We start from the raw sequence: 12,489 nt of genomic DNA, 5'->3' as shown, positions 1-12,489 counted from the left end.
CCTGCTGAAATCACTGCTTGCTGTTGATTTTAGTGGAAATTAGAAGCGAGAAACTGGCTTCAGAAATGATTAGGGAAATATTAAAATAATGGTGGATGGTTTTCTTAAAGTTGCCTCATTGCATATTATATCAGTGTTTAAAATCCTTTAACTTCTCATAAGATGTGTTTTCAAAATACCCTTAAAACCTCTTCCCTGTTGCACTGAAAACATCAAGGTAACCAGAGAGAATGTTAGGAATCTGGGCTTTGGAATAGTTTTTTGAATACTTTGGGAAATAGATATTTAATTTTAAAAGGATTTGGCTGCAGAGATTCCACAGGTGGTTTTTAACATCTCAGTCTCTGAGGACTGCAGGTATTCATCTCCCTGAAATGAGTGTTATATTTGTATGTTATTCAGGGGCAAAATATAAAAAACTGATCCAGTTGACTTTACAGTTTCAATTTAAATTAAAATCCCTTTCAGAGGTAGATATTTTTACATTCCCTACCTGAAAGGGAACAGGCTTAACAAGTCACAGATTTGTGCATCTTACTCTATTTCTTGCAAAAAAGAAGGTTAATAAAGAAGAACTATGAATTAAGATGTCCCAGTCTAATAAGGAGATGAAATTTTACTCTGATCTCTTCCAGTCTTTGTTGCCACATTAACTAACCAACAGTCTTAATGGCAAGTAGAGTGTGAGGAATGATACTGAAGAAAGAGATGACAAAAATTTCTATTATTCCCACTGAAAAAATTCTGAATTTTGTATAGTGGATTCAGTTACAACAGAAGCTATATACTCTCTGGCATTTTTAGAAATACTTCTCAGAGGAAAAAAAAAATCCATATTTTTCATTTTGTGTAAGAATGTGCAAGTCAGATTTCATGGTTAGCAGCTATGTCCACCTTGTCTCCCTTCAAATAGATTATAAGTGATCCTTGGGTTTTGCCCTAGTAGAAACCCTTGGGAAAGTAATTAAATTTTAGTTCCTGAAAGCAAAAATCAATACAAATGAATGTTGTCACTATGTTAATCTATAAAATTTGTCTTACTGTGAGAATAGTTGCTGACCCAGGTTATTTGGCGGCTCGTTTTCACATTATTTTATTACTGGAAGCTTGGGGTTTTTAAGCTGCAGAAATCCAGCAGTATTCTAAACCAGACCCTGGTTTAGAACAAGCAGTTATTCTCAGAAAAACATCTATGAAGGCAGCTTTGTAGCGTTCAATGCTTTAATGATATCCCTGAATGGATGTGTGCGGTGTCTACATACAGAAAGATTGCCTCCATGGTAACAAATTAGGAAAATTATGATATTTGGTTTTGCTTACAATTAATATTGTGTCACCAGAATTTAGTAATAATTACAGCTCTGTAATGATAAATAGAATAATTAATAAAGTTTCTAAAAGTAACAAACAGATCCACCTTTGAATCTGATTGAAATCAATCCTAAGGAAGCATGGAGGATGGACACCTCCTTTTCAAATGTTGGAAAGCTTTCTTGATCCTCAGCCTCATTATTAGTTTGTATGCAATATCCCAAATATTATATTTTTGTTTTTAACTGACATCCCAAAAATGTACATAAACCATGAGTTTTCCAAAAGTTCGGGGTTTTTTTCCAAAGGGTTTTTTTTTTTTCAAGATTTGCTGAGGAAAAAGGCATATTACAACAATTAGATGCTATTTTTTAAAACTTCACCACAGCTGAGCTTAGCAACATAACTTTACTATAGTAGGAAGAAACTGTATTCTCTTAATTGTTACTGAGAAAAGAATTTGCTTTAAGGCTTTAGAAAATAACCCTCCTAAATCTAAGCATTGTTTTAAAGGGTTTAGAAAGAAATGCCACTGCTTTTTGTAGGGCTAGTTCACTGTACTACTTCCAGTAAATATTAAGAAATAGCAACTATCACCTGTCATAATAAGTGGTATGAAAACCTAATAGGATATCCTGGATTCCCTCATCTGAGTAACACTTGTTAAACCCGCTGTTGTCATATCCAAACCACATACATTGAAGGGATGACCTAGAGCAGAGTTTGATTGCTCAAATAAATAGAAGTTCTTCTGCTCAGTTAAAATTCAGTTACATCAAAGAAAACAACTTCTTCCACACATCTTCAAGTAAAGGAGCCCAAAATGCATTACTAGCAGTACTTGGTAGCTTGCTGTTATAAATCTTTTGTATCTCCTACTATATAAAATGTTTTATTTCATATCAAACACATCAAGTTAGAAACAATGTATTCTCTTGCTGACAGTGTTAATAAAATGTCACAACTGACACTGTCCAGACCAAATCTTCTGGAAGGCTGCTCTGTTATCTTCCCAGATCTGATTTCTCGATGTTATTGGTACTTGAATGCAAGGCTGAGCAGTGGCATCTCTGAACAGTGTGTCATAAAAGTAAATATGTCAGACTGAACTCCTTATCATGTTATATATTCTTTTCCATGGGGGAGGAAAGGGGAAAATTCCAAGCATTTTAATTACCATGGAAAAATTGTGAGTCAGTGGCCAAGTGATTAGCATGCAGTTCTGTTCTTTACTCTTAAATAAACAATCTTGTCAGCAACCACCATTTTAAGAAATTGTCATTAAATCACGAAATTTGATGCATCTAGTTTAGATAATATATAACTAAATTAGTAAACACTTGAAGTATTTTGTTTCCATTCTATCAATATAGCACAAAACATGGCACTGATTAATATACAATGTTTCAAAATCTTCATTTCGTGTCAGATAGTTTTGTCCTCAGTATAAAACTTGCCACTTTCTACAGGAAGAACTCAGTTATTAAGGAAGTAATTGATGAAGTCAGACATGTTCTTTTAATTGCAGAAATCAGAGCACTGTGTAGCAGCTGTGATCTGGTGACTGTTGTTGTCCTCTTTGGTCCCTGGGATACTCTGAGGTGCTTTTCAGGGTCAATGAGGCTATTCAAACCAGTTTTCTCAGTCCTATTCATTTCCCAGAATATCCATGCTGCTCTACAGGCTGTTGCAAGAAGAACCAGGACATTTGCCACACAGTGAGTGCAAGTACTTAGTGAGTTAGAACAATATGAATTACATCGGCAGGGAAGCCCCTGACCAAACTTTTTCAAGAAAAAAAAAAATCTTCTTTTCTAATGGAAACTGAAAATTCCTCTTTTATTATATAGAAATAAAATTGCCACGAGCTATTTTTAAGAACTACGTATGATTTCTCTGTAACTCGGAATAATGAAAGCTGCTGACTTCATTCCTCAGGATTGGAGTCCAAGGGTAAATAAATGTGGCACAATGCTTAACAACCAAATTATCCTGAAATAAAAAGGCAATGTAAGGTTTAACTTGGTGCCTCTGAAGGCTGGTTGAATCCACAGATTCAGTTACTGTACATATTAAGAGAGCAATGGAGAAACACTAATTTGTTGTGTAAACCACCTCTCCTTAATGCCCAGTTTAGCGCTGTTTAGCTAATGCTGGGTATGTATTTTGAATCTCTGCCAAGTTACTTTACAGCTCACACCATACTGACATTTTCTGAGTTACTGCTGGCACTGAACAGTATTTTCCATGTGTTTTTCATACAGTCCATCCTACATATCTGTATGTTGACAGAAGAAGGCAGAAATATTTATTGACTGTCTCATGCAGTGAAAAATGAACCCAGGTTTTGCAACATGGCCTTGAACTGAAGAAATTCCATATATTATTAATTCCTAGTTAAGCCATTTACTAGAAATTGAAAGCTGGAGGCATGTAATAGAAGTATTGACCAACGTTTCTTCTCTATAAATTAGGAACCTAAATCCATCAGCTTAATTAATGTGCAAAAGCAGATGACACCTAGCTTTTTCGACTGAAATCATTCGGAGCTCCTAAACGTCCAAATGACCTGACAGTATTTTCCAGCAAAACAGACAGGGTAACAGGCTGGTAACCTAGTTTAGATTCCTGTTCCTACACACCTGAGCGCAGCATTTTCATCTAATTGCAGGTATTCTTGCAGGACATGAGAAACATTAAAATTAAATACATATTTAAGAAACTAGCATTGTCGTCTTGCTCCCACCAGAGCTTTTAGTGAAATTCACGTGACCTGGGTTGTTTTTGTAAGCTCTATTTGATACTGGATCTCTTCTGCACTGCTCAAATTTTTCTTTAATTGCAGGAATTGCTCAAACATTGTGCTTCTAAATTGCTATGGAATTGTTTCAAACTCCAGCTGAGCTGTTTTCAAATACTGAGTTACTTTCAGGGTACTACATTGCATTAGTGAAGCTCTGAGTGTGCTAGTATTTGCTAGCTCTCTCTTGACTGGAATGCTAGAGTGAGAATTTCCTGGATTTTTATATTTATTTTGAGAAGGAGGTAGATGGATTTTTTTGAATTAGAGGGCAATCTCTGCATGATTTAGAAACTAAATATGGGATATTGCAACAAAATAACAGTTGTTTTTAATGAAAAAATAAAAGCTATTAAAAACTGTTCTGAAACACATAAACTCAAGTAACTGACTTATATGGCATTTGGTTTTCTAATTTCTGCATGTCATCAAATTTAAACCAGAGTTGCTTTTCTATTTCATTGTATTTAGATCATAAACAATTATTTGGAAATAGTATGGGGAATTTGCTCCTTTGGAAGCAATGAAGTGAAGCTGTTTAACCTTTCAAACATTGATGAAGTTTTCAGGCTACTGGTATTAGTGAAGTGTGGCTGTCATTTTTTCTCTGTAGTAATTAGCATAAGTTTACAAATGTACAAATATATCGGAAAGTAATGATATGTTGTCTTTTTCTACTACAATTGTAGCCACCATCTTTCTCCTACTTCGTCTTGTCTATGCTGAGTAATACTTGTGCTAAGATTTTGAATCATCAGCAAAGTTTGTGACAGAAGCAAGGTAGACCTGAATAATTTGTGGTCTTGCCCACAAGGCCAAGTGTTTTATTTCTTCTGTACGTCAAGGTGTCAGCCACTCCATGCTTCCTAGCACAGCAGTGAGTAGTGAAGCTTTACAGACAACAGTCACCTTTGATTCAGACCCTGATACCTCCCCCCAGAAGGGTCTGAAGGAGGTTACACTGTGATTCATTTGCATGTGGGAGAAAGAGACCTCATAATAGCACATCCCACATTTCTGAAGCATTCAGCTGAAATGTGGAAGAAGGAGCAGAGACTTGAATCTGGGTTTTCCATCTCCTGTATAAATATCCTTGTTACCAAGATCTGACACAATATGGACATGACTTCTTTTTTCAGCTTCTCTTACAGGAAACTTGAGGGGGGGGGGGGGGGAGGGGGGGGGCGGGGGAAGGAGGGGGAGGGCAACAATTTAGTTTCTCTCAGAAGATGAAATCTTGAAAAGTTTTGCATGAGAGGAACACAGTTTCCTATGTGACTATAGTATTAGAGTATGTTGTTAGCCTTTGTCCTATCCTGAGCTAAAATGAGGCTGTTCCACAAGCAGACAGAAGCAGGGAAAAGTCTTGCTCCTTATGTTAAGGGAGTTAGGTATTTATTGTACTTGTTTACTTGTACTTGTTTACTTGTACTTATTACAGTAAATAAACAGGTGCTAAAGTCCATCACTAAAGAAGACATGCACATAATTTTTAGCATGTCCCTCAAAGACAACAGTAGGAATTATGGACTGTTTGGCAATGCTATCTTGAGTACACCATGGTTTTTTTCAGACTGTAAGAGTTGTACTTCATGCTTTATGAAAGCAAGTTGTGCAGACAGCCATTTCAGGGGAGGGCTATGCCTATTTTTAGCAAAATTCCAAAAAAGGGAAGCAAAAAAGAGAGACGGAGGCTTCTGAATGTATCTGCTCTCTCAGATTCACCATCAGAGCGAAGAACAGCACAACCAAATGTCCCCCAGCTATCAGACTGTATGGGATCTTTCCCTTTTTTAGCTCTTGTGCCCCACCCAGACATAAGCTCTCTAAGAGGCAAACCTGCCAGTAAAGTTATGTAAATACCAGCCTTGTAATGTTTACATTAGATTGTTTCTAGAAGGCAGATTCATTTAAGGAGTGAATGTTATGTCCTTTTTCTTCCAGGCTGGTTTTTAGCTTCAGCCTGTTTCAATGTAAATATCAAAAGAGAGACTAACTGCCTTTTTTTTTTTAAGAAAAAAAAGCAGCAGAGGCAGACTAACATCTTCAAGAGTCTCCAAGAGGCTCAAATATTTTAATGAAAGCAATCATTTGACCTTGTCAACTTTGGGTAATCTTTTTTTCACTAACTGTCTCCAGCAGCTTTTGAAACAAAAGTTGTGTTTCAAAAAGATGCATGAGATGAACTGGTATTAGGGAAGATGTAAGAACAGTGAAGTGTATGCTATTAACCAAAGAAGTTAGATTCACAGCCCTTGTCCTCATCCCCTTCCACACTGCCCCTGCCTTTCATTTCTGCTCAGGGCTATTTGTGTCTGCAAAACAGGATATTCAGCCAGACCTTCCAGCAACCCTTTGCAATCTGCATGGTTTCATGAAGTCCAGTGACAGTCTGAATATACTCAGTTCAGCGAATGTAATGTCCTGCTGTGTAAAAACTAAAAATTAAACAAAAATTTTGTATTTATATATAAAAAGTAGTACCCTGGCTGAATGAGGTGATGGGTTCATCTTCTTTGCTTACTGCTACAGCGATCTTCATTGAAGTGAAAGGCTTAACTATCTGAAGCATAGCCCTTTGTTTTATTCTAGGGCTAAGAAGGTAAATGTAATAACCTGGGGTTCACTATACATCCTAGCCTGTATAGAAACATTGTTCTTTAACAGTGATGAATTGAACATTACTAATTGTAGTTGTCAATGAACAAACTATGTTATTGGGATCCCTTCTGCAATGAACTGAGAGTGGCTGATAAGAGGCAGAGAAAAGTGAGAGAGGTATCTGACTATACAGATATCCATTCTGCACATGTATTGTGCAAAGGCAGAGAATGACACTGTCAGCCAGCAAGAAAAAAAATAAATCTGGGGATATCAAGAGTCACAGGGAAACATGAGTATTTGGAGAGTGTGATGACTCCACCAGCACCTTGCTTGTTAACTAAGATACTGCAACAAATATAGAATGCAGGCCAAGAGGTGATAGCTGAGTGAAAATCATGCTGGATGAAGGAATTTGCTTTTCCTCCTATTTGTCTGAAGTGACATTTCTGAAAAATAGCTATAGGATCTGCAACCTAGGATGGCACTTGACAAATGGTGCTTTTTCCTCATTGTTAGTGCTCTTTGTTCATATCAGGCTTAATGGAGTGTAGAAGTAATCAAATTTATGTCATTGCTTTAGCTTGTATTAAAAGCCATTATAGCCCTGAGGACATACCCAGCAGCTATTTTGTTCTCAGTTTAGGGAAGAGCACAGATTCCGATGTCACATACAGCACGCACACACACAAAAATGTTTACGTGGTTTTAAATCATATAACTGAGTTAGTTTGCATCTAATGAGCAACTAATGGATGTTTTCCATTAATAGGGATATTTAACAGCAGATGATAGGCCAAACTCTACGGAGCTTCCAGGTGGCACCTGATAAGTAGTTTCATTCACGTAGCTGTGACTAGCCTGAAATAAGGGTTTCTGCTCAGGGCATAACCATACAATGACAAAGAGGAAAGCTGCTTTGAAAACACCACTTGTTGCTTTTGCTCATACACCTTGTCCAGGAAAGAGGGTCTGGAAACATATTTATAGTCACTAACTACAAATACCTAGGGCACAAGTCAGTCTGTTGGTGGCCTGAAAAGTAATGGGTCCCTTTAATGAGCAGTAGTGCTTATTGAAGGCCTTCATTTAAACAGGGTTAAGCCCACATGGAAAATGTGGCAGGACATAGCTCATGTCCTGGTGGTCCAGTTATACTAGGATAAACACCTCATAAGTACTAATCTAAACAATTAATTCCGTTAAGCTGACAGTCATTGAAGAAAGGCTTTTTTGGGAGATATTCACCTGTTATTTTTTGAGGTGATCCTGCCCCTCTGCTCTGCTTTCATGAGACCTCACTTGGAGTACTGTGTGCAATTCTGATGTCCTCAACATAAGAATGACAAGGAGCTGTTGGAGCAAGTCCAGAGGAGGGCCACGAGGATGATAAGGTGGCTCGAGCACCTTATTGAGAATGAAGACAGGCTGAGAAAGTTGGGGCTGTTCAGCCTGGAGAAGACAAGGCTGCGTGGAGACCTCATAGCAGCCTTCCAATATCTGAAAAGGGCCTACAAGGATGCTGGGGAGGGGCTCTTCACCAGTGATTGTAGTGGTAGGACAAGGGGTAATGGGTTGAAACTTAAACAGGGAAAGTTCAGGTTGGATATAAGGAAGAAGTTCTTTACAGTGAGGGTGGTGAGGCACTGGAATGGGTTGCCTAAAGAAGTTGTGAATGCTCCATCCCTGGCAGTGTTCATGGTCAGATTGGATGGAGTCTTGGGTGACATGGTATAGTGTGAGGTGTCCCTGCTCATGGGAGGGGGGCTGATATCTTAAGGTCCTTTCCAACCCTAACTATTCTATGATTCTAAGATACTATGACTCAGCTGTAAGTACTGCAAGAATATCCTCCCTCTCCATTATTCTGTTTCTGGTGCCTACAAAATCAATAAAGACTGAGCATATAAAAGCCAACCATACTTTGAGAGACAGTTAGTATTAAATGGAAGTTTATAAAAAAGAAGGTGGCAAAATTTTTTTCTATATACACTGCATAGTGAAACATTCTCCAGAATGAACTGAATAAACACTGGTGTTGACACCTAAACCATTACATACTTATTAAAGCATTTGGTCTTTTAACAACCCATAAGCACATTGCTTACTATCTCCAATGACTCTAAAACTTAAAATCAGTGTTCGCATCTGTTTGTTGCTTGTTGCTCAGTGTCTTGCTTCTTTGAAATAATTTAAGAAAACAAACAAAAAATGCCAGTCTTTTGAAACTGTTATGGCTAACACTAGGCACCTATGTGCCTAGGTATTCAAGAGCGCTTAGCAGATACTGCTCCTGTTGGAAGCAATGGCATCTTAAATGCCAGACTACTTTAATCAAGCTGCCTACTTGAGCATAAGAAAATAACAAATGTCCTTTCACAGCAGAGGCTGTCCTCTGACAAGGATGCTCAGGATAGCAGATAAAAAGAGAGTGCTTTAAAAGAAATGAGCCCCTCCACTTCTGGAATTCAGTGGTTTGAAGGCATACAGATTGTTCCTTTTAATGGCTACCACTACACCTACCTCTTATGAATTTCTTCTTTTGAACTTGTTTAAGTTTCTGTCTTGCAAAACGTTAGTTCTCTGTTAATGTAGATTATGCATGCTATTTTTAAAAACACTTCTTTTGTTTCTTTTATGCCTACTGCCTGGTAATTTAGTTGGGTGGCCCCTAGTTCTTGTTTTGTGAAAAATAGTAGCCATTATCTACCTACCTGTCTTCTCCACTATCTTTCTACTTAACGTTCACAACTTGTAGAACATCGTCTTCCCAAAATTTACGTGCCCAGATTTCAAATTCTGGGCCATATTTTTTGATGGCATGACCCTTTCTTTTGTGAAGAAAAAAGCGGGTGAGGCAGAGGAGTGATACTAGTAATTACTGCCTGTGTACCACTGTTTCTTTGCTAGCTCACAAGTGGTATAAGAAAAAGTATGTGGCATTAAGTAGCCTACATTTAACTGAGCTCATTTAGCATTGATTATACTGGAAACCTGAGCAGAAATTCAGTATGAGATGGATCTTGGCCTAGTGTTTTCACCCCAGTGAACTGCTGTAAGAAACAGAGTATGACAGATTATGAGAGATCGGTAGCAGAAGTCTTTGGTTCTTTTAAAAATTTCAGCTTCAAATGTGAGTTTTCTGAGGATCATTCAGGATAATAAAAGTGTTTTTAAAAAGTATTTTTAATTCTTGAGTTTAATATGCTGAAAGAACATATTATATTTTCATATACCAACAAAGCATCGCTATGGATGTAAGCTTTGCAGTTCATCTGGTACCTTCCAAAGCCCACCTTTGAATTAACTTTTTTTTTTTAACTAGGTGAAGCAACAGTGAAGAAGAAACCAGCTCCAAAGACTCCTCCAAAAGCAGGTGATTTGTTGCATGTGTCATCCTGTAGAAAAAAATAGTAAACCAGTACAGTTTTAAAGAACAGACACCACATTCCTAAGTACAGCTGTTTGGCTACTAAAGTTGTTTGCCTAAGTGATTAAATGGTGGGTATGCAAAGCTGCTTTTTCAAACCTGTTCATAAGGTTATACTGTGCTAAGAATTAAATTATGAGCATGCAAAAAGGTTACCATCAAATAAACTATAGCAAGATCCTACCAAATGTCAGCACTAGTGTTGTAACTCATGCCCTTTTCTATATCAACAAGACACCTTAGCATTCTGTGAAGGAGATTTTTCTACATACCACAGAATGCCACCTCTGCATGAGTCGCTACTACAGAGAAGTTGCTAGATTCTACTTTTCCTCATAACTGGCATTATGGTAAACTGTTCATGTGTTTGCATTCTCCTAGGCAAAGCTGTCTGTGATTAAAGTTAACACCAGTGTTCCTCTATGGGAACCTGCTTTCAGTGTCTTAAAACTTTGTCAGAGTTTTAAAGCTGCTTTATTTGCATTGAACAGAGAAAGAAAGCACTTTTGTTTTCTCACCCAGTAGCCCTGTGCTTTGGAGAGAAATGTTACATTTGTGAATGAGGTCATTTTAATATTTTTACCATTTCTGTCAATATGTCCTTAAATCTGCACCAATATTTCTTATCATGCTGCTTGCTCATATTAAGCAACAGAACAGGTTTTACCCTCGTGTTGTCTGGGCTGTGATATTTCTGGCATTTGTCCCTAGCAGCTACCAGGGGTCTGGCGCATTCAGCATCACAACTGAGAGTCAGGAAGTAGCTCTATTAGCAAAAGAGATGTTCTGCCATCTATTGATTCTTAGGCAGTAAGAGGGAAGAGAAGGAGAAATACCTGATTCAGAAATGGAGGAGTATGGGATTGCAAGATTTAAAAGAAGCACTGTAATACACAAACAAAAGGATCTGTCATTGCTCATGGGAAAATCGAGTGTGATGGAAAAAAACATCAGTTTCCTTCTTTGTCTCTCTAATAGATGTCCCACATGATGTTTACCTGGCTACTGAAGCCACAATCTTCATAGGCAGGTTTTGAGTCTTACATTCTCTGAATGCTGCCGATGACAGTAGGGAGCAGGTTTGCAGACTGCCTCAGCACGCACAAATTGGCTGGAACCATTCTTCAAAAATACAAAGCACAAAAGAAAAAAGAAGTTTTTCTGAAAAACCCAACACAAAATTTCACAAGCTGTATATCTGGAATTGGTGGTAGGGTAGGGGCTAACACTTTTGGATTTCTGTGCTTTGGTCTAGCATGAGTAAACTTCTGCCGTGTAGCTTGTTATTGCTTCACTACAGTAGAACTAACAATGTCCACAAAATTGTTTTATTGCAAACAACAGATAACTGCTAATCTGGAATTCAAATGCTACTCTGAAACCGCTGAGTTATGTACATGTTTTGAATTTCATGAATAATAGAAAATACAGTCACCTAAAGAGAGATTTGAGGTTTTTTATTTATTTGTTTGTTTTTCCCACCAGCTGCTCCTCCTCAGATTACCCAGTTCCCAGAGGACAGAAAAGTCCGTGCAGGTGAATCAGTGGAATTGTTTGCCAAGGTGGTAGGAACAGCACCAATAACTTGCACCTGGATGAAATTCCGTAAGCAGGTAAATTGTTTTCTGGCCTGTTTTAACAATCATTGAAAAAGTAGAGCTGGAAAGGAACAACAGCAACCCATCTTGTCCATTTCCCTTCCCCAGGAACTGGCAAGGTCCGTGTCATTCTTGCCAGAGGTTTTCTGCACCTCGTCTGAAAACATTCCAGTTATGAGGTTTCACAACCTCCATTAACAACCTATTTCAGTGCTTAAGTATCCATAATGTTAGAATGGTTTTCCTAATGCCAAACACAAATCTAAAGCTATGTTGAAGGGGCAAAATGCCACATAAGAAGCTTGAATTAAACGTCTTACAACACAAATGTCACCATGCAAGGCACAACAACAATTATGTAGCTATGGGTGCCCTCATCCCCTAGGTTTAGATTTCCTTCTACTTGAATGAATGTCATTGAACTATGTTATATGTGTCTGTCTGTAAGGGCAGTTTCTAAGGAGAGTTGTTTTAGTGAATAATAAAACCACTTTAAAGCAAATAACCCAATATGCAAGTACAAACTAGAAGTTTAAGTGCCATATTAGGATAGAGCAAATATAAATATGTACTGTAGCTGCTATTTTGTTTACTTCATTCTGAACTCATTATGCACTTTATAGAACATAAATAAAAACATCTCCTCCTACAAGTTTAGACTCTAAATCCAGATGTGTCAGCATTTAATTGAAAGAATTCAAACCAGTTTGCTAGTGCAAAGGGTATTCCAGAGTCCATCTTTGCTAACC

At 37.7% G+C, this 12,489-nt stretch overlaps 1 protein-coding gene across 2 annotated transcripts in view; it reads left to right on the top strand.

Annotated features, from left to right (window-relative positions):
• Positions 1-12,489, top strand: part of MYLK (myosin light chain kinase) — a 74,738-nt gene that overhangs the window by 17,035 nt on the left and 45,214 nt on the right. For both annotated transcript variants that reach the window (XM_010016330.1, XM_010016329.1), the window contains exons 4-5: positions 10,038-10,088; positions 11,628-11,755. In XM_010016330.1, the coding sequence (XP_010014632.1) occupies positions 10,038-10,088; positions 11,628-11,755 (179 nt within the window). The remainder of the gene's footprint in view (positions 1-10,037; positions 10,089-11,627; positions 11,756-12,489) is intronic.

Source organism: Nestor notabilis, unplaced genomic scaffold (genome assembly GCF_000696875.1).
Source record: "Nestor notabilis isolate BGI_N333 unplaced genomic scaffold, ASM69687v1 scaffold8316, whole genome shotgun sequence".
NCBI classification, from domain to species: Eukaryota; Metazoa; Chordata; class Aves; order Psittaciformes; family Psittacidae; genus Nestor; species Nestor notabilis.
This window is presented reverse-complemented; position numbering and strand designations above follow the sequence as displayed.